The 26890-nt window shown below is 37.3% G+C and overlaps 1 protein-coding gene across 2 annotated transcripts in view; it reads right to left on the reverse strand.

The window, feature by feature from the left end:
* Positions 1–5674: 5674 nt before the first annotated feature.
* BRDT (bromodomain testis associated) overlaps positions 5675–26890 on the reverse strand; it is a gene marked incomplete at both ends in the record, with an annotated part of 33967 nt that continues 12751 nt past the window's right edge. The window contains 10 exons of one of the 2 annotated variants that reach the window (XM_081085760.1): positions 5675–5743; positions 8107–8281; positions 8997–9202; positions 9884–9981; positions 16013–16184; positions 17059–17120; positions 23954–24085; positions 24281–24394; positions 25076–25365; positions 25835–26004. In XM_081085760.1, the coding sequence (XP_080941886.1) occupies positions 5675–5743; positions 8107–8281; positions 8997–9202; positions 9884–9981; positions 16013–16184; positions 17059–17120; positions 23954–24085; positions 24281–24394; positions 25076–25365; positions 25835–26004 (1488 nt within the window). Of the gene's footprint in view, positions 5744–8106; positions 8282–8996; positions 9203–9883; positions 9982–15997; positions 16185–17058; positions 17121–23953; positions 24086–24280; positions 24395–25075; positions 25366–25834; positions 26005–26890 lie in introns of both variants that reach the window. The other variant, XM_081085759.1, reaches the window with a different exon arrangement.

Here is a 26890-nt window from a genome sequence, read left to right on the forward strand (position 1 = left end):
TCTAGTTAATAAATAATACAAATATAAAAGCCTAAGCAACCGTCTGTCTGGTAGCTATGACATACAATGACCACGAGGGGGCAGACGCTCAATGCAGAATCGAACCCGGGACCCTTCAGTCTGCAGGCTGATGCTCTATCCACTGAGCCAAACCAGCTAGGGCTAAGAAATGTTTTCATATATATATTTGCCATATGTATATCCTCTTTGGTAAAATTTTTGGGGTTTTGCCTATTTTTTAGTTTTATTACTATTGAGTTTTTAAAAGTAATTTATTGATTTTAGAGAGATTAAGGCGGGGGGGACTTGATTTTGTTGTTCCACTTATTTATGCACTCAACTTTTACAAATTGTTAAGGTACAACTCACCCTTCAAAGTGTAATTCAGTGATTTTTAACAGTCAATTATGGGAATTTGTTTCTTTATCTTCATATATTCTGAATATTAACATTTTGTGTTATAGTCTCTAATTGTCACTTGTCAATTTTTTGATCCTATATAATAAAGAGGTAATATGCAAATTGACTGTCATGCCCTCACACAAGATGGCCACCCCCATGTGGTCACAAGATGGCTGGCAGGGGAGGACAGTTGTGGGCGATAAGGCCGGAGAGGAGGGCAGTTGGGGGGACCCTAACTGCCCTCCCCTGCGGGTCAGGTGCCCCCAACTGCCCCCCCCCGTCAGCCTGGTCACCCCTAACTGCCCTCCTATGCCAGCCTGGTCCCCCCCCAACTGCCCTCCCCTGCAGACCTGGTCCCCCCAAATGCCCTCCCCTGCAGGCCCAGTAGCCTCCCACTGCCCTCCCTTGCAGGCCTGGTCACCCCCAACTGCCCCCCATGCAGGCCTGGTCCCCCCAAGTGCCCTCCCTCCCCTGCAAGCCCAGTTGCCCCAAACTGCCCTCCCCTTCAGGCATGGTCTCCCCCCAACTGCCCTCCCCTGCCAGCCTGGTCACCCCTAACTGCCCTTCCCTGCTGGCCTGCCTGATCACCCACAACTGCCCTCCCCTGCCCGCCATCTTTTGACCACATGGGGGCGGCCATCTTACGCAAGTGAGATAGTCAATTTGCATACTACCACTTTATTATATAGGATTAACAAATTGACAAGTGACAATTAGAGACAATATAACACAAAATGTTAATATCCAGAATATATGAAGATGAAGAAACAAATTCCCATAATTGACTATACTAAAAATCAATGAATTACACTTTGAAGGGTGAGTTGTAGCTTAATAATTTTCAAATCCTGCCCCAGTGGATAGAGTGTTGGCCTGCAGACTGTAGGGTCTCTGGTTTGATTCCAGTCAAGAGCATATGCCCAGGTTGTCGGCTTGATCCCTAATACGAAGTGTGCAGAAGGCAGCCAATCAATGATACTCTCTGATCATTGATGTTTCTATCTCATCGCTTCCTCTATGAAATCAAAAAAAATATATTTAAAAAATAGTAATTTTCAAATTCCTATAAAGAAAAAAATGTTTAGATTATATATTGATGATGGGAGAGGTGGTATTGGTTAGAGGTCTGAGCACAATGGAGATATAATTGACTAACTAGAGAGAGTGAATGGATCAAGGGAAATGTATGAAGATTTCTGGGCAGATGTAAGATTAACGAGTTTATGCTCATGAATTTTAAGCGAGATGAGTTATCATGGTTGCATGTCTTTCTCTAGCCAGTTAGATTCATGAGTGCAGAGCAGGCAGATTTAATAAGGATTTGAGTTTTGCCAAGTGACTGCCATAAACAAAGGAACAGTGGAATTGAGAGTGTATGCAAGGGAATGATCTATATATCTATATAAATAAAAATGTAAATGTTAGTTTGTTCAAAATCTTAAATCTCCAAAAGTGCTTCACCGATTGCTTTGAAATTTTGATACAATGTTGCATTCGAATACGCGTGTGTTTTTATATACCTATACTATAGATGTCATACCTGTGACAGATAAAAACATGTTTTGAAAAACAGCACCATCTGTTGGATGTAAAAGCAACACACACTATACTGTCCTCATTCCTCACATTCCTATGATTCCAATGGATATGCCACTTCAATTTAAGAGATTGCAATTCCCAATTCGATTGGTGTTTGCAATCACCATCAACAAAGCTCAGGGCCAATCTTTAGAATTGTGCGGTTTAGATCTAGACACGGATTGCTTCTCATATGGACAATTATATGTTGCGTGTTCCAGAGTCGGCAAACCGGACAATCTCTATATCTGCACAATGGAACAACAAAAAATATTGTATACCCACAAGCATTGTGAAATTAAACATATTAGAAAAGTGCGCTTTCTCTTTTCTTTCTTTTCCATTTAACCAGACTGAGCCACAGCAACACATGGCCGGGTACAGCTAGTTACAAATAATGTACTACGAACTTTGGAAAAGTATAGATGAAGGCATCAGGAGAGAGCTACTGCGTAAAGGCACTAGGATTAATGTGCTGTAGGTCCTTGTGATGTCTAAGGATGACTGGAGTCATGGGAGTAAGCTAGAAAAAATAGGAGGTAGTGCAGTGATGGCGAACCTATGACACGCGTGTCAGAGGTGACACGTGAACTCACTTTTTGTTGATTTTTCTTTGTTAAATGGCATTTAAATATATAAAATAAATATCAAAAATATAAATCTTTGCTTTACTATGGTCGCAAATATAAAAAAATTTCTTTATGTGACATGGCACCAGAGTTAAGTTAGGGTTTTTCAAAACGCTGACACACCGAGCTCAAAAGGTTCGCCATCACTGAGGTAGTGAGGTAGGGTGCTTGAGACTAAGGAAGGATTTTAGTTATTGATATTGACAAAGGAGTAGCTATGATTAATACTAAGATCATTAGCAGAAAGGTCAAGAATTTCAGAAGTGTTTAGAAAGTGACAATGAAACAGACTTAAACCTCTGGGGAACAAGGAGTGAATCAGGGATGGCAAATGACTGTGGGTGGTATTATGGTCTTATGATCATGAAAAACATAAAACTGGGGTATTTAGGAAAGAGGGAGAATGGTCTGCAGCTGGTACTCCAAATTTAAGAAAAACATTACTGAAAAACACACACACAAAAAACAGGCAGTTAAATGAGAGTGTGCAGGAGAGAGCCAGGGTTCAGTTCGAGTGTGGCTCTCCAATTTAAAGGGCTTGCTCAACTATGTAAACTATTGGACCCCATCCCTAGATTTTCTGATTTAGTAAGTCTGAGAATTTGCATTTCTAAAACATTCTCCCACGTGATGCTGAGACAGATGGCCTAAGGACTACATGTGCAGAACTAAAGAACAAAAAGAGGAAAGAAACAAAAGTTGTTTATACAGGGAATGCTATTGATGACTGATCACCAATACCAGAAAACACAATGAAAAAGTCTTAGAAGTTGGAGAGGAGAGATGAGGACTTAAACGGGTCCTCCTGAAACCAGGTTTTAGTTGAAGGCTAACAAATTGCATGCAATATTTCATGAAGTTAACAAAAGTAAACTCCATGTAAGAAGAGAAGTCAAACAATCTTTTACTGAATATCTCTCTATATAAAAACCTTATATGCTATAAAAAAGTGTCTGACCGAGCGGTTGACCGATTGGTCACTATGATGTGCACTGACCACCAGGGGGCAGATGCTCTGACCAGTAGGTTAGCTTGCTGCTGGGGTCTGGCCAATCAGGACTGGGAGAGATGGGGCCAGACATCCCCTGGACTCCTCCCATGGTCCCTCCTGCAGTCCCTCCCTGGCCACTGGCCCCACTTGGCTCTGATTGGGACCAGGTGAGATGGCCCTGATCGCCAGCCAGGCGGAGGGACCCCACCTGTGCACGAATTTCATGCACCTGGCCTCTAGTAACGTTATAAACTGATATTTTTCTCTCCAAAACTGACTTCAACCACCTACCAAAAGTTTGTTGAGCATCTGCAATATGCCAGACTCCTCATAGACCAAGCAAAGGTTAAAGTTGGTTAAACTAATTCCTGATACTCATATCACAGCTCTCTAAGTATTGCTCCAAGTGTTTATTTAAAAACCTCAAGAAAGCCATTATCACCCTGGCTTGGTAGCTCAGTTGGTTAGAGCGTCATCCCAATACACCAAGGTTGTGGGTTCAATCCCCAGCCAGGGCACATAGAATAATCAATGAATGGGTGCATAAAGAAATTGAACAACAAATTGATGTCTCTCTTTCAAATGAATAAATAAAAAAACACACCCATTATTCTTTAATATAAAAAGGTATGTTAAAGCTACACTTTCTTATTTTATCTATAGACAAAGATAATTGATCAGTTTTATTAATTAAAGACAGTTGAAAGATTGAGTGTGTGCATTTGACAGAAGTAAATTCTTATTTACTATTCTCGTTCTTTCTCTTCAAAATGGAAAATTTGCCCTGGCTGGGTAGCTCAGTTAGAGCACCATCCCTATACATCAAGGTTGGAAGGAAAATTTCCCAAATCTTAAAAGTATCACATAATCAATATTAAAAAGAACCATTAAAATACTGAAGTATAAAGGAAATAAAAGCAATACCTGTTATTCCATCATCTAGAGGTAACCACTATGTATTTCTCATGTATCTTTATATAACTACACACACATATATATATAGATATAGCTCATCTAGATGTCTATGATCTTTTAGGAAAATAACATAATGCATACTGTTAGTAGACAATACTAATTTCTTGGTTAAAAATATGCTTAGTTGAATAGGTATGATATTATTTTAATATTAGCATTTTAGCCACTAGTTAATCATTTTTTAAATGGATGACAGTTTAGAAGTGTTTCCAAAAGATATATTATAAAAAAATGAACTCAAGAAACTTTTGTTTCTATCCATAATATATACACATTTTTAATTTCTACTTTAGATGGTATCAGAATAGTGCCTGAATTGTATAACACTTTAAGAGTCCAAAATCTTAAAATACATGGAGCTGATACACATGATTTGTACATAAATAGCAACTTGAGAATGAAAGAAAAATATTTTACAGATATAAAGAACTTACTACAATTAAGATTTACATATCCATTGCTATCACATATACAAGTTAAGAAATGCTGTATAAGTTCCGATAGAGACTTATATACATAATTAATACTCACTGTTAGTTATTTTGCCTCAAGTTTAACATCTTTCAAACCATAGGTAATCTTTTCCTTATACTAATTTCAATATAAATTTTGAATATATAACCAGCAGAAAATCTTATGTAACCTGACACTCAAAGAAACCAACTATTTGCTAGAGGTTCTAAATATTTTTGAAAGCAGACAAATACTTGTTTTAAAAGTTAAAAACAACAGGAACTATGTTTTAGATACACTTTTTATATATTCTTCATTTTTAAATAAACAGGGACTATCTCTTTTGGATTTTCATTGCTAAGACAAGGCCTATAATACAAAGCAAATAATTATTTAGAAAATGAATAACATCTGGGAATTTACTCAATTTTTAGGGATCCAATATTATAAAAGTTCCTGTAATGTCATTAAAAAATGAACATATACCTATCAAGAAATGTAGTGAAAATTGTTTAATCATTTTAGAGCAGTCAAAATACAACATTAATATTAGTGTTTTGATGTCTGAAAGCAATAATTTTGCCATATGCATCTTAATCTTCTATATCATTCATTTTAAGTTGATGGTTAATTCAAAAACTGAGTTTTAATCAAAGTTGTTTTCAAACATTGTCATAATGTCACGTTGAAGAGTCATATCAATGGTACCAGCCATCTATAAATAAGAAGAGAAAACTTAAATGTTACTTAAAAACATGACTTTATTACATCTATATAAACATGATTATGCATCATTTGGAACAGATCATACAATATGAATCCAACTTATTTAACATAATGATTTTGTATGTAATTTATTTCTGAATATATACTGTATAATTTTTGTTAAAATATTGTTTTTGCGATAAATAATTAAAACTTACAGGAATACTAAGAACAAGCTTAATCTTTCTATCCAAGAGAAAATTCTCAGTGTTGACAGAATGGGTATTAATAAGAACATGAACTGAGATTACATTATTTCATGTATCTCTGTAACCAATATAGTGCTGGGCACAGGCACATCAAATTATTTTCTGAATGAACCAATATCTTACATATGCAAGAGAACTACTGTATGCTACAGCTATGAATTTTCTTTGATTCTGCCACTTATTAACTATGTAACCTTAAGCAAATTATTTAAGCAAATTTATTTTATATGTAGATATTTATGAAGATCAAACCAGACTGCAGTTGTAATACCCAGTACAATTTTTATTAAATGCTAAGAAGCCATTAAAAATAAGCTAAAGTAAAGAAAAGGCTAATTAAGACAAAGGAAACATTTACATTTTGAAGCCGCCTCTAAATACCCCTGTGATTCAGGTTAGATATTCTCTGACCTCTGAAATGATACCAACTGTGAAAGCTCAAAACAAGTTGTTTGTTTGTTTGTTTGTTTTTTAATCAGTAAACTGCAACAGCTGAGTGATAGCCAACGCTCTATCCACTGAGCCAAACCAGCTAGAGCATGATAATTTCTTACATCTTAAACCAGACTACTTTCTTAATGCCAGCTCTTAGGATGCCAAATATCTGCCCAGATCCAGATGGTCCCTCAAAGTGCTATTTTAATCCTCCAATATGAGAGTTGGATACATTGTCCTAGTCGAAATATCATGTGATACTCCTATAACTATCCAAACAGACTGCAAAATTCCAAGAATATTGTAATGAAACTTGTTTTTATTTAAAGATACTTTATTTCAGATTCTCTTCCATCCTGACTAAAAAAATCTTCACTTGTGGAATAATTGATATGGAACTAGTTATTCTCTACACCAGTTAACAGATACCATGATTTAAATATGAACACTCTAATCTATATATATAAAAGCCTAAGTGACCAAATGACCGGATGACCGGTCAACTAGTCACTATGATGTGCACTGACCACCAAGAGATAGACGCTCAATGCACAGGATCAGGCTCCCTCCTGTCTGGATCAGGCCTGCAGGGATGGGGCCAAAACCGCTATCCGACATCCTCCAAGGGGTCCAGATTGCAAGAGGGCTAGGCCAGGCTGAGGGACCCCACCGGTGTGCGAATCTGGTGCACGAAAACTCTCTGCAGCTGACACCGTAATCTGGATATTCCTTTCTTATATACATTTCAACCATTCAAAATTAAGAAAAAAAACTTGGCCAAAGAAACTGGCATGCAATGAGCTTTGCTAGGGTTCAAGTCATTGCAAGTTTTTAGAGTATGGATCTGTCAACTAGCAACATAAGAGTTCAGGTTGCCAAGAGTGACAGTTATCAAGCTGTTAGATGTGGCTTTATTAGTCAAGTTTTGGTGGGTTCCAGGTTTATTCCAGCTCCAGGAAAGTGTGTAGGATATTAGAAATTATATCAGGTTACCTAGTTGGATTGTTAAGTAGGTTGCTGAGAAATCACTTATGGGTGACTGAAATCAGGCCCTTGTGAGTATGAACAGGAAAATTCCTAGGTCACTAAAGGAAGACTTCTAGTAAAGTACTAATGAAATTTTAATAAAGAGCTCCTAAAAACCATAAAAAAACAGATAATATCAAACTTTGCTGTTTAAATTCATTAAAATTAAGTAAAATTTATTAGTTACATATGTGGCAGGTCACTATTATATTTAATAGATAAATAACATTTCTATCATTTTAGAAAGTTCTTTAAGTCCACACTACTTTAAAGTAGACCCATCATGTGTAACAACACTACTAAGTAAGTGATAAATCACTTTACCTATGTGCTAAATATTATCCTACATGCTGAATACATATAAATTCATTTCATCTTCACAATAGGCATTATTTTTCTTCTTTATAGACAAGGAGTTTGAGGCACAAAGAGGTTAAATAGCTAGCCCAGACCCAAAAGTCTAGCAAATGGCATAATCAGTATTTGAACCCACATATTGTAGTAGCTCCAGAACCTGATCCTCTCTAAAGAGGTAACACTGTCATTAAAAAACTACCTCAAATACATGTTTGAACATGTGAAGACACTGCTCTGTTAAATCTTTGCTTTGTTAGTTAGATTTAGTAAACTAAAATTCACTTACTGCTTCTCTCCTCCTCCGCTCTTGCTCTCTCTCCCTTGCTAAATTACGGTCTTTGAGAAGCCCAAGTCTACTGTTCTCTTGAGCTTCCAATGACTGCTGATGTTCTTTTTGCTTGTCTCCAAGGCACTTGTTTGGCATCTTATTTGAAAAGGATTCTGGAGTGGAGCCAGGGTGCCTGAAAGGAATAGTAGAACTCAAATAGGTTTCAAATTCCTTGAAAGTTATTACAAAGTTATGCTATTAAATTACAAATATAAAGCAATGCTCTAGAAACCCCTCTTCATATATCATAACATTATTTTAAAGATTTATTTTTGAGCCCTAGCCAGTCTTGCTCAATGTTAGATTATCGGCCTGCAACTGATCTTCCATCCCTGGCCCAGTTGGGGCACGTGTGGGAACAACCAATCTATGTGTCTTTCTCACATTGATGTTTCTCTCTGTCTCTTCCCCTCCATTCCACTCTCTTAAAATCAATGGAAAAAATATCCTCAGGTGAGGATTAACAACAACAACAACAAAACACAAACAAACAAAAGATGGGTTTTTTTTGGTGTCAAAGAGTGACAGGTCTTGAAACTGTGACAAAGGTTTACTATCTACACACAGACTGGAAACACTACTAAGACATTTCTGTTAAATTATGATATACTTATCATTTAGAAATATTAGTGTCTTTAGCAACTCAATGAATAACTTGATTATTTCTATACTTTTCAAAGCAAACTACTACTTATTAATAAAAAAATAAATTTACTCTCTTGCAATTATAATTTTCTCTATGTTCTACTAAAACTAGGTAAATCATAGTCACATAACAGAAATTTAATATATTTTAAATATATATTCTAAATCTCTCAAGGCCTCCTTTAATCCAGTAAATTATAGACCTTTGATTTTCTTGAAATACTTTGGGTTCCTTTGTATTCTGTTCCAGATGTTTCCGTATTAGTTCCTGTGTTCGAGCTTTTACTTCCTTCTCTATAGCTGCTTTTCTAAACTGGTTGAAGAGCTCATCTGAGGATTTCCGTATACCTGAAGTTTTTACTGGTTTGCCTAAACTTTTCCAAGAGTCAGCATTCTTGATTTTTATATCCTAAAAAAAAACATCTGATTCAGTCTATGTCTACAGATATCATCCAAATTTTGGAAGGAAAACAATGCTTTTTGATATGGTAATAGATAAAGGCTTAATGTAATTTTATAAAAGGTTACTACAGTCAGAAAAGATATAAAAACAGATAAGGTAAATTCAATTATTCATCTAAGACCAAATTAAAACAACATGAATGACAAGGATTTCAATGTACTGTGTAAAACATGTACTAAGGGTATGACAATCCACAAAAAATATAGCAATAAATAAACCAGTCACTGTAATAATAATATTTATCATCCTATAGGGAAAATAAAGCAAGTATACACATGATTGATAAGAGACAAAGTCAGATGATACCATAAGAATGGCATAGGTTGGGGTACATGGGGAAGAAGGCAACCAATTGATGTTTCTCTCTCAAGTATGTCCTTGGGTGAGGATTTAAAAAACAACAAAAATCCAGGATACCTGGCAAATATTAGCATTATAGAATTTACAAATAAATACAATCATAAGAACTAAGGGTGGGGAAAGGTTGTTGCTCACAAGTAACTTTTTTTTTAATAGGCAAAAATTAGGTTTAGAGATCAAAAATCTCATTCAAGTTAATTAGGACCATTACCATATTAAAATTTAAAGCCCTTTAATATTGTGAGAAAAAAATAACATTACTCTAACCTTCTGCACAGAAGCTTGACATTCAGACTCGACCACCATTGTGTCATCACCAGACTGATGCATCACAGTTAGGCCATTCAAGTGATTTTCAGAACCACCTAGATGCACACATTTTTAAAATAGTATAATCAAGACAGTTCATCTTACTTGTCCAGAATGTCTTTTTCCCTCCTCTCTGGTTCAGAAACTATGAAAACAAAATGACTAATTTTTTGATGCTTCTCAACTTTCCTGGGACTCATTATACTGTAAAATAAACATTTTTCACTTGAAATTTACCACCTCTATTTCTGTCCCCTCCCCCCTCCCCCTTTTTTTTTTTTGGTCAGCATAAAATAAATCTGACATTGTGGTTCACCCACCAAAATCTATTTTATCTGTCCCAAAACTATAGCAGTCCTCCAGTGTGTAGGTTGACCTCAGCTCCATTAGAACAAACCAATCATGGTAATCCTACCCACATGGATCATTTAAGAAAGAGAAGGCATAAGCCAATGTAGGGCTTCTAGGGAAAGATGCATTCTGGTGGCCAAGTTGAGAACAAAGAAAACTCAAAGAATAGAAGAAATAAGACACCAGACACCTATAATAGCTAGTGAGAGGATGGGAATAGCAAAAGGTTGGTTTGACTCAAGATGAAGAGAACTATGCAATCCTGTTAATTATTAAGCTTTCCTACAAATATGCCATTTATTGTGGATGAAGACAAATGCAGAAAGAGCTTGCACCTTTGTTAAGCCATGCCTAAACAACTGACCTATAATGTGAACTACTGGTTTTGTATGGTAACAAAAATCCTTATTGTTTACCCCAGTTTGAGCTGAGTTTTTTGTCATTTCTGACCAAGAACATCTGGATTCATGAAACTTAATTGGGTCACTTCTGTTTCAATTCTCTCTAGTTATAGTCTACAGGTCCTAACAAGTGACAAAAGGACAGGGGGGACAAATGAAAACTGTATCACCTTTGTTCACCAACTCAAGTTCACAAATTTCTGGCCACTTGCATATGTAGTAATTTACATTTAAGCTCTACTACCTATCAATCCCTTGACTGATCCTCTGGCTAAATCACACTAGTTGAAGTTGAGGCTTGAAGAAGAGAGGAACATTAAGGGATAGGAAGTGAGCATAGGAGGGTGAAACAAAACACTATCAATAGATGTATGAATGAACAAAATTAAAAGTGTATATTCCTATACTAGAGGCCCGATGCACGAAATTTGTGCACTTGGGGGGGGGGGGTCCCTCAGCCCGGCCTGCACCCTCTTGCAGTCTGGTAGCCCTTGGGGGATGTCCGACTGATGGGAGAAGCAGGCCTAAGCTGTCACTTGGACATCCTTAGTGCTGCTGAGAGGCGGGAGAAGCTCCTGCCACTGCCGCTGCACTTGCCAGCTGTGAGCCCAGCTTATGACTGAGCAGCACTCCCCCTGTGGGAGCACACTGACCACCAGGGGGCAGCTCCTACATTGAGCGCCTGCTCCCTGTGGTCAGTGCGCGTCATAGTGACCAGTCATTTGCAGTTTGGTCGATTTGCATATTAGCCCTTTATTATATAGGATGGCCCAATGTACCTACGCTTCCTCAGTTCGACAATGAATGGAAAAACAGGGAGGAAAGCTTTAAGTACAGAACTATATCCCTTCTCTGCTTGGGGCCAAATATTATTTAAGAAGTATAAAGAGTATATATATGAAGTAAATTCCAAATGACTCTCAGTTTGCTAACTCTAAGTGGTGGCAATGCCCTTATCAATAATTAAAGAGGAAAGATTTAAATGTGGAGGTTAAAAAGGGGAAATTTAGTTTTGAAATACTGTTTGACATGTTTATGCTATGTTTAAGGGTAGTTGTTCAGTAGAGCTATATAAATACTAGTGGCCTGATGCATGAAATTTGTGCACATTAAAAGGGGATGAATTAGAGGAAGTACTTTAATATTGCTATTTGCCCTTTATAATAGAAGTGTCAGAGATGAAAGAAAATTAGTAAAATGTATATGAAAATCTTTCTCCTTTCAGAGTCTGGGGTGCACCACGAGACCACATGCGCCTTGAAATTGTGCAAGACCCAGACCTGGCTGGCCCCACCCCATTGGGCTAGATCTAGATTTGGCCGGTCCCATCCTTATCAAGTTCTTCCATGCGGGGTCGCAGCCTCAGGTCCACCATCAAGCCCCGCCAGGCAGGGGGCATGGCCTGATGTCCCCTATCAAGCCCCACTGGGCGGGGGTCATGGCCCGAGTTTCCCTATCAAGCCCCACAGGGGTGGGTGTGTGGGGGTGACGTAGCCTCAGGTCCCTGGTGATTGCTTGTTAAGGATCGTTACAGGAACTTGGCCTCTGCTGTGGGTGTAGCTATCTTGTGTCATGGAAACCCTGTCTCCACTGTGGGCACCACCATCTTTGTGATGGAGTGATGGTCAATTTGCATATTCCCTCTTTATCATATAGGATACCCAGGACTTGGATGCTTGAGTTGTAAAAATGAGACTAGAAGTCACAGACACCAAGATGATCACTCAGGAAGGATGTACAGATCATTGCACACTTGAGCAAATGGAAGTCAGCTTCAAGCCTACTGCTATGACAGGGGATCACTAGCTTATGAAGCCTATACTTTGGAACATGGCTAAAAAGCTCTGCAGTAAAGTAAAATGATAAGAGGCTTAAGGATATAACTCAGATTATTATCAACAGTTAAAGCAACAGCCCAGCTGCTCTCCTCTGGTCTCTATGCCCCATTCCTCCAACTGATCTACATAATATTGGCAGATTAATTACCTTGAAGCACACCCTTTTGCTCAAAAAAACCTTCATTGGCTACCCACTGACTACACCATTGCAATCATGTCCAAAGTCTTTAGATATCAAGGTTCTTTATTATCTGAACCAGGTTTACATTTCCAAATTTATTTCCTTGTATTTCTGTTTATCCAGTCAAAGCTTTAACCACATCTAATGACTGGCTTCCTAAATACACTTCATTCATGCTGTTTCCACCATACAAAATGCCTTCCAATCCTAGATATACATAGAAAAATCTTACATTTTCTCCAGTATCCAGCTCAAATGATATTTATTTATCCTGTAAAATACATATCTACCAAAGAGATCAGGTTATTCTGCCTTACCACCTTCTTAAATTTCATTTTTGATTCTTTTAGGGCATAATTTTTTTTTTTAGTTTATATTCCAGTTGTTTGTTTTTGCTACTAGATGGCAAACTCTTTGATGTACCTTTTCATTTGCCATACAAATCTACACTGATGACAGCATAAGTTTTGCTTTTTAAAAAATTCTTAATAAAACTGAGAGGTTTGTAAGCTGGGAAAGGTTAAGTTATAAGAATAAGGTAGTAATTCTTTATGACTAAAAATGTCAACTTATTTTAAGGAAAAAAATTAGACAACTTTCAGTTCATGTAGAGATAATGGCAGAGGTTTTTTTTTTAAAAAAAAAGCTGATGACACTGAAAATTCAATTTTAAAAATATTTTGCTTACTCTAATATTTTGTCATGTGTTTTTCTTTTTAAGTAAGAAAACTTTGGTAATGTTTTTCTTACTTTCATTGTTTAAATTAGAGGTGTAACCCCAACTTTTTTCTATCGAGATTAAACTCCAGAAAAGTAAAATTCTATATATATTTTATAGCTTTTATATATTTACAGTTTCTCTTGAACATAGTGCCACCTACAGTTGACAAATGAAATCCATGTTGCTTCTGAAAAATGAGTAAGTGTAGCAGAACAGCCAGCCAGCCACTCTAACATCACCCAAACTTTCCCTTTACAGATCATGTTATAATCGCCATGTAAACAGAAATTGAAGCAATACAATAATAGATTCCAACTGAAGACTTAGATATATAAAACCTACTTTTTCATAGATAGGATTTAAAAAAAAACACCACCATCTTGACTTTCCTCTTTCTAATTGTTTTTCATTCTCTTTATTCTTCTTCAAGGCTATCCCTATCATTCTTCTATTAACTTACTATAATGAAAACAGCAACTTTTCCCTTCTGACCAGCCTTTAAACATGTTCAAATCCCTGACTAAAAACTCAAAACAAAACAACTCCCAGTCTTAGAAAAAAACACCTTAGTGTCAAAGTCACAGGTATCTTTTCTCCCTATTTGTTTTTTTGTTTGTTTGTTTTGTTTTTACAAAATAAGAGACTCACATCTAGCACTGGTATTCAAGACGATCATGACCTAGAACCACTACACCTTCAATAATTCTCCTGAGTATCTTGAAAATCCTTTTTCAGAAAATAATAAATATTTTACATTCTGGATCTTTCGTTTTCTTTTTCCTGGGATGCCCTACAGTGTTGCCTTAGATATTTTCTCTCTTGATCTCTACAGAATAGTGGGGAGCTTTTACTGGAAGCAATAAAGGTGTATCAAACTTCACTGTTTCCTCCTAATCTATGCTGCACAAAAACAGCTTAGAAATTTCTTCTGCTTTGGAAGGCCAAGTGGAAACCCAGGAGCAGCCTAGAGGGAAGGAGCCATGCATAAGGAATATCCACACCTGCCTCTAGTCTTGCCCCGGAAACATTAGTCTCAAGGTTTACTCCCTAGACCAGGGGTGGGCAAACTCGAGGGCCACAATGGGTTCTTAAACTGGACCGGAGGGCCGGAACAAAAGCATGGATGGAGTGTTTGTGTGAACTAATATAAATTCAAAGTAAACATCATTACATAAAAGGGTACGGTCTTTTTTTTTTTAGTTTTATTCATTTCAAACGGGCCGGATCCGGCCCGCGGGCCGTAGTTTGCCCACGGCTGCCCTAGACTGTGCTCATCACTATCAGAGAATATCCTTTGTGCCACACATCCCTAGGAGAACAATTCTGAGACTGGCAATGCCTCCATTTCTGACAACCTATAAGGCATTTATGAAGTCAAATGAATCTAACCATATAAAGTTAGCTAATTTAGAAGATGTTTGTAGTAAATACAAACCATCATTAGGCAGTATTTCTAGCCCAAGTTGCCTTAGCTGTAAACTATTTATATAATTCCATTTCTTTCTATGAAATTTCTAAATATCTTTTCCTCATTCAATCTTACCTTTCCAACCCATGTAGGCATGGGCATCATGGAAATGAAAAGCAATATCTCCTAAGTATGCTCAGAACTTGGTAGTATGGGCTCTGGCAGTGATGGGTTTTTTTTCATATAGCAAACATGCCAGTGTATATAATGTATATGAAAGTAAGTAGCATGTGAAGTGTACATATAATTTTTCATTCAAATGTAAAGAGTGCCGCCCTGACCGGTTTGGCTCAGTGGATAGAGCGTTGGCCTGCGGACTCAAGGGTCCCAGGTTCGATTCCGGTCAAGGGCATGTACCTTGGTTGTGGGCACATCCCTGACAGGGGATGTGTAGGAGGCAGCTGATTGATGTTTCTCTCTCATCAATGTTTCTAACTCTCTACCCCTCTCTCTTCCTCTCTGTAAAAAAAACCCCAATAAAATATATATATATAAAAATGTAAAGATGCCTTTGGGTATGAAGCAGATAATTTCTAACACTGTGTTTCAGTGATTATTTCTAACCTGAAATGTACTAGTTATGATTTTCAGTATCTCAGATGCATAGCAATCAAGATGACCTTAGCAATTTTTTAAAATATATATTTTTATTGATTTCAGATAGGAAGGAAGAGGGAGAGCTAGAAACATCAATGAAAATCATTGTTCAGTTGCCTCATGCATGCCCCCTACTGGGGATCAAGCCCACAATCCAGGCATATGACTTTGACCAAATTGAACCTGGGACCCTTCAGTCCACAGGCTGACGCTCTATTCACTGAGTCAAACAGGCTAGCAGTGGTCGGCAAACTCATTAGTCAACAGAGCCAAATATCAACAGTACAACGATTAAAATTTCTTTTGAGAGCCAAATTTTTTAAACTTAAACTATATAGGTAGGTACATTGCTATTAAGTTAATTAGGGTACTCTTAAGCTTACGAAGAGCCACACACAAGGGGCCAAAAGAGCCGTATGTGGCTCGCGAGCGGCAGTTTGCCGACCACGGGTAGGGTGACCTTAGCATTTTCATATACAGATTTAGAAGTCAGTTTCTCATTTGCAGTCGTTTACTTGCTAATTTCTTACCTGAGGGAGGCAGGATTTGTAAAGGTGAAATGTTTTTCACACTCGGTTTATGTTCTAATTCTTGATGATTAATTGCTAACTGGTGGTGATCTGGTGCGGTCCCACTTGAATGTGTAGTCTGATGAAAAAGGGCAATAGTACTGGAGGTTGTATCTTGCATAGAAGATTGTATCTGTTAAGACAAAGTTAAATAAAATTACCTTTCAGGGTTTTAACCACACACAAAATATAACTAAGAATATAGAAACATGAGGAAAGAATATAATTGAACACTATCTTTGAATATGAAATTATTTAAGTCACACAAATCTATAAGGTATAATTATTCCTATCTTACAAATGAGAAAACCAAGGTTTAGAAAGATTAAATATCTTCGCCATCATATGCATAGCTTATACTAAGTAGTTAGTCAAAGCCTAAAATCATAATTACTAGTACCCATAGACTTACATGTATATTATCAAACAGTGCTACTTATTTTTAAGTGCTTTCCTGTGATCTACTGAAAATAAAAACTTAGCCTTTATATCAAATCGAGAGACAAATCCTCTTTTGCCCCTTTTTCTTTACTGAATTACAGACATAAAGGGAGAGGCGGTTAAAATCACATGATGGTTGACCCATACGACTATCAACAAATTCTGATTCAGTACTCAGTTAAAAAGCTGTATTATGATAGCTAACACTTAGTGATTACGCTGTGAAAGGCACTAGGCAAAGCCCTTATTCCACCAACTGTGTACATATGGGAACACCAAGGCTGCTCTCTATATTTCGACTCACAAGACTAAGCCAAAAATTCTACAAATTTGTTCTACTTATTTGTTTGACTTATATAATAGTTATATTTTATTAGAAAAATGTAGCCTAATACTTTCTATTCAATCTTCTTTTGTAAGAAATATTTGAACACCTGACAAACTGAATAGAGTGACAAGTCTTCATGTAAATCAAACAACCAATTGCAAAGAAAGCTACTACTATCTAGTGAGTTATAACATATATAATTTTAAAATTCTAAGGTAAAAATGGAGAATTAACTTACCTTTATTTTCTCTTTAGAAGGAGACCCATTCTGTTTCACTTCAGTAAATTTAGGTAACATTTCTACAAAAGAAATGTTTGCAAGCTTAAAATTACTTCTAAATTACAATTATTTTCATATTAGAAATAAAATGGTGAAATGCCTTAAGTCCAACCTCCTAAATCAAGAGGTTCTTATACTCTCCAGGATTTTGCCCTCTTTGAATCCATCAAAATTTCTAAAGGCATACTTGCTTTTAAAAGGGACATTTCTTTCCCACATAATGGAATACATATCCACTCACAAATTTCAATTTGTATTATTTAAGCAAAAAAGAACAGTTACTTCACAGTTAGATCAAATCAGTGATATTTTAAAAAAGGAATAAGTCACAAAAGAGAGCTTTTAATTAAAGAAGCAGTACCAATTATACTAAAATCATCATTTACCAAGTAGCTACTAAGAGTTTAATTAAAATAAGAATTTACTATAAGACAAGGGTATGTTATTTATCTGAAAGGATACAGTATTTTATTAAAAGCGAAGCTATTTGATTTCATGATAAAGTCTGCTCTGCTTGCTAAGCATTATAATAAAGGTCCCATCTGATTAGTACTCTAGTTACATCTAACTATTTGTCAGCCTCAACTATATGGCACCAAAGGGGTTTTATAATAATTCATTTAACTTTACAAATACCTTTACAGCTGACACTGGCAGTAGAGTAGGTATAAAAAGAGATCTCTGACATGGTGCTCATAGGTTCCTCTTTCTTTATTTAAAACTAGAAGCCCAGTGCACAGATTTGTGCACAGGTGGAGTCCTTCAGCCTGGCCTGCGGACATCCCCCAAGGGGTCCTGGATTAAGAGAGGATGCAGACCAGGCCGAGGTACCCCACTGGTGCACGACCGATCAGGGCCAGGGAGGGACCATGGGAGGGCTCCAGGGCGTGTCCAGCCTGTCTTGCCCAGTCCTGATTGGCCAGACCCCAGCAGCAAGCTAACCTATTGGTCGGAGCGCCTGCCCCTCTGGTGGTCAGTGCACATCATAGCAACTGATCGAATGGTCAAACGGTTGGAGGGACAATTAGCATATTAGGCATATATATATATATATATGATATATATATATATCATATATATATATTCTGGTGCTATTTTCCCCAGTTGCAAGTGTAGGTCAGTGTGGTAAAGCTCCAAACTATAGTTAGTGCCTTCACGCCTCTCTCCAGGCCAGCTTGTATGAGCAAGTAATCATTATTTGCTTTAGGCTCTAGGACACCAAGGCTGGTCAACACCAAATCTTATTCAAACTGAATACATTTTAATTTTTTTTTTTTATCCTCACCCGAGGATATTTTTCCATTGATTTTTAGAGAGAGTAGAAAAGAGAGGGAAAGACAAAGAGAAACATTGACAACGTGAGAGACATCAATTGGTTGCCTCCTGCTTGAGCCCCAACCAGGGTCCGGGCCAGGGAGGAGCCTGCAACCGAGGTACATGCCCTTGACCAGAATCGAACCTGGGACCCTTCAGTTCACAGGATGAGGCTCTATCCACTGAGCCAAACCAGCTAGGGCTACATTTTAATTTTAATAATTACCTTCTGCCTCCTGAGATGTCATCAGTTTCCATTGGATATGTTACTGTTCTTTCCTTTCCTAAAATGTTTGTTGCTTGACATTGTTAAAATTGCTAAATGCCACTCAATAGTGTGTTTTTAACCTTTAGTTATTGAAATAAAGTTTATTGAATGAACCACAATTAAGTACAAAATAGGGTAAAATTGTAAAGAAATATGAACTTAAAATTAGCAATTGCCTATATAAAAAGATATATTAGTTAATAAACTCTCTTAGGGGAATAAAATGTACTCACAGCATATGTTAGAAAAGTGTTGTGTAAATGAGTAATACCTATAATGGTTGATAGTCTGCTTTAAAAGTTCAGTGGACAAAAGGAATATTCTCAGGGAAGTTCACTGTTTTTATGTCTGAAAAGCTGAAAGGCCTTCTCTTTGAGTGATGGGTACATTCTCTTTTGTTCTCCAAAAGCATAATCATCCAGGCCGATCTGGCATCACTGACATTAGTGGCTGTGTCATTGTTGAAAGCCTGAGGCCAGCAATAGATGTTAATATATTAAAAGCCAAGCATATTTTGAAAGAGTGTGGTGGGCCCCTGAAGTGTGGACACTGTGAATACTCCAGGCAGCTGAGCAAAATCCGCAAAGAAAACAAAAATGGCTTTATTTTTTACATAATCTGTAAGAGGCCAATTGTGCTGCTCAAGCGAATCAAAATGATTATAGGTGACTTATGATGCAGGGATGTTGTGAGTGTGGGTGTATAAGCAAGCAAAATCTTTCTCTTTCCAAGAAGATATCTCTATGTTCACTTAACACGAGACCTCCAATTTCCTCAACTTGCAATCCAATTGGGAAGGTTCTCTTTTCCCATGTGTCCCCAGACATAGGCAAGGCCTGAAGGATAGTGATGCAGGCGGGGCGGCCTGTGGCCGGTGTGTGGTTGCTGTTTATAGTTCTGAAGTACTTTCTGTGTTTGAGTTGGCAAAAAATGTGCTTTAATTTAAATGATTCAAGTATTTTCAATTATATGAACCCTATCAATGTCATTCTACTAAATATCATTTAAGTGTTGGGGGTTAGGTGGGAGGAGAAAGGAAGAAGATAGACTACAAAGACCACAGATATAGATGCAGGTAGCTTTTACATTTTGTGGAGAAATTATGGTTTCACCTTTGAACAAAACCAGACTTCATTAATATAATTATAATATATGCAATCTATACATCTGTCTTAATTGTTCAAATATGTATCTGCCCTACATTATTCTATGATATAAACTTTTAAGTATAATAAAAATATGACATACCATGTTAGTACTCTGCTAAACTCTAAGAGTTCCAACAAGGTTTGCAACCAGGGGAGCAGCTGGCAGCAGCAGCAGCTCATCCTAGGCTTCTCCCCATCTCCGCACATCCTGTATCCAAGGGCCCTTCCTTTGCCTCACTTCCCTGAGCTTCAATAAACTTACTTTTACTTTAAAGTAATCAAAGCTACCTAATATAGTATGTCTTTAAGTCTTACAGACTATAGATAGATGAAAATAATAGCCTATACTCAGCATTTTGCTTCTCATTCTACTCTCGAATCATTGACCGCAGTGGAGTGGCAGTGAGCCTACCAGGCGGCAGCAAGTGCAGTTGGGCCAGGATGAGCAGGAGTGGCGCAGCGCACTACTGCCTCAGCTTCGCACACTACTACATCCCTCAGGGGATGTTGGACTGCCGGTTTCCGCCTGATCCCTCAGGCCAGGCCGAGGGACCCCACTGGTGCATGAATTCATGTACTGGGCCTCTAGTATTGTAATAGAGATGCCAACTCATAATACAGGATAGCCATAAGAACCTTGAATCTGATGAACAAATTTGTAAGAAATTGTGACTTGACTAAGAAAACTGCATAAAATCAAATTGCTATAAAAATCCAGGACAGGTATTAAAAAACAGATTAATAAAAAAATTCATAAAGATCAATATATTTCTATCAGAAAATATATTTTACAGATTTCAGAAAAGTTTCCTCTAATAAAATTTTGAAGAAATGAAATTATATTCATATATCCTATCGTGAATAATCAAAAGGCCTTCTTACCTAGAGTGCAGGGAAGCAAGATATTCAGTCATAATAAATTTTAAAGCCACACAATCTTGGCATGCTCTCCCTCTTGGGAGCACACCTCTGCCTTTCCCTCTCTTAAGCTCCAAGGGCCCTTCTTTTGCTTCTGAAATTTGTTTCCTGAGCCTGCCCAGTCCACCTGGCTCACTTCTACTACCTCTCTAACTTTCTATATAAACTTTCTCTTATAATTTGGGGAAAAAAGCTACAAAATCTTATATGTATTTTCAGTTAATTTTTTTGCATGTTAACGAAGTTTTTGCTCATATGCCTCGTTTTCAAAAATTATATTTTTTCAGTAAATAGACCTATTTCCTCCCACCTTTAAACTCAGACTTGGGATTTGTTTACTCCCTGAAAATGTCATGTGCATAATTAAGAATGGTAGATGAGTAACTTATTTTTACAATAGTTATTGTCATTGATAACTAATGATTACTTTTCATAATTTACAATCCATTTATATATTTTTATTGTTCTCAGGAGAAGTAAAAATGTTCTTAGCTTACACACTAGAAATTAGGAGTCTTACAGTGTTTTAATGGGCACAACTGAAGTTAATATGTAGGACAAAAGATCCTACTGCTTTCATTTACTAATTTATTAAACAAAAATATAATTATTTTTCAATGAAGTATACAGTCTGAATATTCATAAAATATAAATTTCAAAGGTAAATAATAACTCATACTATCATGTTAAAAGACAAACTGGCCCTAACCGGTTTGGCTCAGTGGATAGAGCATTAGCCTGTGGACTGAAAGGTCCCAGGTTCGATTCCAGTCAAGGGCATGCACCTTGGCTAAGGGCACATCCCCAGTGGGAGATGTGCAGGAGGCAGCTGATCAATGTTTCTCTCTCATCGATGTTTCTAACTCTCTATCCCTCTCCCTTCCTCTCTGTAAAAAATCAATAAAATATATTTTTTAAAAAAGGACAAACTATCCTTTGTGTCACAAACCTATATACTATTATAATGTGGAATGAAGTATAAAACTTTTGCTACTTTAAATATATAGTTTTAATTTTATATACATAATTTTAATTGATTTTAGAGAGAGGAAAGGAGGGGGGAGAGAAACATTGATTGGTTTCCCCCTGTTTGCACCCCCATAGGGAATCAAACTCACAAACTGGTTGGTTATATGCCATAACTGGAAATTGAACCTGCCACCTTTCAGTGTATGGAAAAATGCTCCAAAATCCAACTGAGGCACACTAGCCAGGGCTGCTAATTGGATTTTTTAAATAATGATTTTTAAAAATAGTTCCTGCTTTTTGAAAATGATGACATTAAACAATAATGTCATAAAATAAAAATTTTAAAATTAGAATTCTGAGGCCAAGTTATTCTGCTAGAAAGTTTGAAAAACATAATATTATACCAGAGGGAATAGGGGTTGAGAAGATAGTAAGGGGTAAAAGGAGTCAAATATATAGTGATTAAAGAAGATTTGACTTTGAGTGGTAGGCACACAATTTAATATACAGATGAATCATAGAATTGTACACTTGAATGCATATAATTTTATTAACTAGTCACCCCAATAAACTTTAAAATATATAACACCCAGCTTGTGTGGCTTTGCTGTTCAGTGTCAACCCATGAACCAGAAGGTCACGGTTCAATTCCCCATCAGGGAACATGCTCAGGTTTCAGGCTCAATCCCCATCACGAGGCATGTAGGAGGCAGGCGATCAATGATTCTCTCTCATCATTGATGTTTCTATCTCTCTCCTCTCTCTAAAATCATAAAAATATAATATATGTTATATACATGTATATAAAAACAATGGCAACAGAAAAAACATTTTAAGAACACATAATGGATGAAAAATATTTTCTTTCCTTCATGGAATATTTTGGAAGATTCTATCAGAAACTGATAATTAAAATTAAAATTGAGGTACTCTGTTAAAGCACTCTGTATATAGTACTTTTCCTCTAATACACAAGGAATTTACGGAAAAGAAGTCAATATGTAATTAGATAATTCAAACTAACATTCCAATATGAGTTCTATCCTACAAATAAAAGACAAAGTGCTCTAACTTATTAGGCCAAAAATGCTTTATTAAATGGAATTACAAATGCTATTACAATTTAAGACTCTAAATGCAACTTAAGAGTTTTCCCAGCATTGTTTTATGCTTAAAAGTAAAATAATATATAAGAGCCCTAAATTAATTTTTTTCTGGTATGACAAATTCCAACAAAATTATAAGTTCTGTTTATTCTAACAAAAATATTTAACACTGTGTACTTTAGAAATGTAAAAACAAAATACAGCAATCAGCACCACAAAAATACTAACTAAACAGAAGCAAAAGTGAAAACAGAATGCAGTGCACACCAGCAAATCCTTACTGCCAGACTGAAATAAGAAGGATATTCTAATAGTTTGTAGGAATACCTGATGTGCCAATATTCTATGTTGGACGTTTGCTTTTTGTTTTTTTAAAAAGATCTGAATTTCATGGCAAACAAACATCTCATTTTAAAATAAAGCAAAATTTTAGGCACCAAAGTGTTCTATATTCTGAATTTGCCTTTTGGTGAACAATGATGAATGCTACTACCACTTCGTTCCTTGGGGCAGAGGTTACTTGTCAGCTACATAACCATCAATGAATGTGCACAAAGAAAACAGGAATGAGTTAAGATTGATACAGCTGACAATAAACTGTACAAGGTAATGTGTGGTACTTTAGCATAAGGGAGAGTCTGAATTTAAAGTATAATTTTTTTATAAATGAAGGATCATCTTCTATGGTGAAGACAATATAGAAGTGAAAAAACCTGTTTTATTACAGTTTCTAGGATGACTGGTTTCTTAATTCAAAATGATTATTTGAATCAGAATATATTGTCACAATAGGACATGCTTTGCAACATTAGAGTGATCTGATATGAAAAATGTCCTCAATCTTTTATCTTAGAAACAGAAGACCAGCATTTTGTTATTTGATAGTTTCTGGTATTAAGATTTGATCTGGTCTTATGTACTAAGAGGCTATCCCACCTTTAGTAAAACTATTTTCAATATTACATACATATAATATGAAGTTTATTTTACACAGTACCTCTTAAAGAAAATAGTGATGTCATCAAACATGGGATTAAATAAGTGTGGCATCCAAGCCATACTTTCTGGTAAGTAACAAACATTTAAAAAATTTTCCCACAACCAGAGGTGTGCTTAAGGGGATAGCTAACCTGATTCGGAATCACTGCTGTCTGAAGTAACTGAATCACTGCTACTACTTTCAGACTCTGACGAACTGCTGCTGCTGTCACTCAATCGGGAACCAATTCCAACAGCAGCTGTGGATGATGGCGTTTTCTCAGCTACAAAACAGGGAAACACATTGAAATGCCAGTAGGTGTCCCCATAAAATGTATACACACTTTACTAACTAATAGCTCAATTTTGAAAATGAAATGTATTTTAATAAACACTGCCTATATAATTATTCAAAGTGTGTATATACATTTTTTGGGGAAACCCCATAGTCACAGGAACATTTGAAAATGACCACCTACATTTTGTTTGGCATTTTCTGGAATTTAACTGATTATTGACATCTAGTAATCGCTTTTCCAGCTGCTGTTTCTTCTGTGCATGAAGTTCTTCATTTGACTTCATTATTTTCTTACCTGTGTGATTTAGGACAAAAGTAAAAGAGTGGGCAAACTTAAAAGTAGGGAACATCAGAATGATATCTACTCATATATAGAAATTAGAGGCCTGGTGCACGAAAATTCATGCACTGGGAGGGGTCCCTCAGCCCGGCCTGCAAGCTCTCACAGTCCAGGAGCCCTCAGGGGATGTCCTACTGACAGCTTAGGCCCACTCCCCACGGCCGATCAGGGAAAGGCACCACCCCCATCACCCTCCCGCTGCTACTGCCTCTGGCCTCCCCTAGCAGGAGGTGACCTGGCGATCAGGGGAAGGTGATGCCCCCATCATGCCTCTGCTGCTGCCACTGCCAGCCGTGTGGCTGCCTGAGCCTTGGCCCTTGCAGCCACCGTGGTTTTCCTGAGCCTTGGCCCAGCCCTCGTTGCCTGAGTCTCAGGCCCTGGGCAGCGGCAGCCACCATCCTTGGCTTGCCTGAGCCTCGGGCTGGCCCTGGGCAGTGGCAGCCGCCATCTGCAGCTTGCCTGAGCCTCAGGCAGCTTTGTCTGGAAGGACACAGCGTCAAGTCCCCACCCACCCACGTGCCTCGCCGAGCACGTAGCTGTGGCTGCGGCACACACAGCCTCCTGCTGATAGGTCATTATGGCATGATGGTGTGATGAGTATTAGCATATTAGGTCTTTATTATATAGGATACCTACCATGAGGTTTTAGTGGTCTTTTTCTTAGACATGCAGAAACATATTTTTCTAGCTCTCTTAGTGTTGTTGTTTTCAGTGTTTCAAAGTCTATCTCTATATCCTCATGGTTAGAATTTCTCAGTGAAGGTTCTCTTGAATGTATTATATGAAGGACTTTTCCAAGTTTATCTCCAGGGAGTTTGTTTATATCCAAACTTAACCGCCTTTTCTCATCATGGCTCATAGGTTTAGCATTATCTTCATCCTCAGATTCCAGAGCCAACACTGGTTGTTGCCTCTTCTTTGGCTCACTGCAAAAAAAATTAAATTTAGTCAAATCTATTTTACAATATATGAAAGCCTAAGTGACTGTTATGACTGAATGACTGGTAGACTAGTTGCTATGATGCTCGCTGACCACCAGGGTGTAGGAGCTGCCCCCTGGTGATCAGTGTGCTCCCACAGCCAACCTCCTGCGGTCCCTCCACCCAGTTGGCTGGCCCTGATCTGCCCCGATAGAGGCCAGGTGGCCAACCTCCCACAGCACACCCCCCCGCCCCCCGCAAGTAAGCCAGCCAACCTCCCACAGTCCCTCTCCTTGTCTCTCCCCCTAGAAGGCAGGCCCCAATCGGCCTGGCCCTGATCAGGACTGGGCAAGATGGCCCTGATCAGCCCTGATCACCAGTGAGGCCTAGGGACCCCACTGGTGCACGAATTCTTGCACTGGGACTCCAGTTTTACATAATATTCTTTTAATAAAGCATCATAAATGATTCTTACTTGCTCTTAGATTTCTCCTTTATTTTCATTTGCTTAAACTTCTTTCTTGGATTTTCATCTGTGTTATTAACCTTTCCTTTTTTCTTTTCCTGTTTAGATTTGCCTTTTTTTTTTAGCTTATGGCGTGGTACTTGGGATAGAACTTGGAGCTGCTCACGAACAGCTTTAATCTGATAAAGGAAAAATTAGATAATAATTAAATAATTAAAGACACTGGAGTAAAATGATGCACTCAAAAGTCAAGAGTATCCTTCACATTATATTTTAGATTCATTTAATATAACTTTTCTCTTGAGTTCGAATTTCATTTTATGAATTCATTATATTGAAGGGTATATATTAAATTACAAACACTAACTATCATGTGCTCACAGCATAGCTTAAATATTCATCTAAATGAGACCTAGAATAATTAGCATTTCAGGTAGTCATAAGTTTTTAATAATTGATTTTTCAGGCTTTAGCTTAGAGCAGCTTAACATTTTATCATAAAAAGGTAGCAAATATTAAAGATATCATCCATAAAATATCTCTGATTATGATATATAAATCATTTCAAAGCAAATTAGCTCATTGTAGTTAAAAATATAAATAGCCCTGGCCATTTTGGCTAACTGGATAGTGTCGACCTGCAGACTGAAGGTTCCTGGGTTTGATTCCTAGTCAAGGCACATGCCTGGGTTGTGGGCTCAATCCCCAGTAAGGGGCTATATAGGAGGTAGCCGATCAATGGCTCTCATCATCTCTCTCTCTCTCTCTCTCTCTCTCTCTCTCTCTCTCTCTCTCTCTCTTTCTCCCCATTTCTGAAATCAATAAAAATATATTTTAAAAAGTAAAATAAAATAAAAATATAAATAACAAGATTTTAAGATGTAGATATTTTAGTAGCAAAGAATATTAAACATTATAAACGTGTCAATAGGTAAATAGAGCTACAGTTGCTAAGTGACGTAGATATAACAGCTTTTAATCTACACAAAGGATTTTATAATAGACTAGAGGCCTGGTGCATGAAATTCATGCACTTGGGGGGAGTCTCTCAGCACAGCCTGCACC

This window comes from Myotis nattereri, assembly GCF_964212035.1.
Source record: "Myotis nattereri genome assembly, chromosome: 3".
NCBI classification, from domain to species: domain Eukaryota; kingdom Metazoa; phylum Chordata; class Mammalia; order Chiroptera; family Vespertilionidae; genus Myotis; species Myotis nattereri.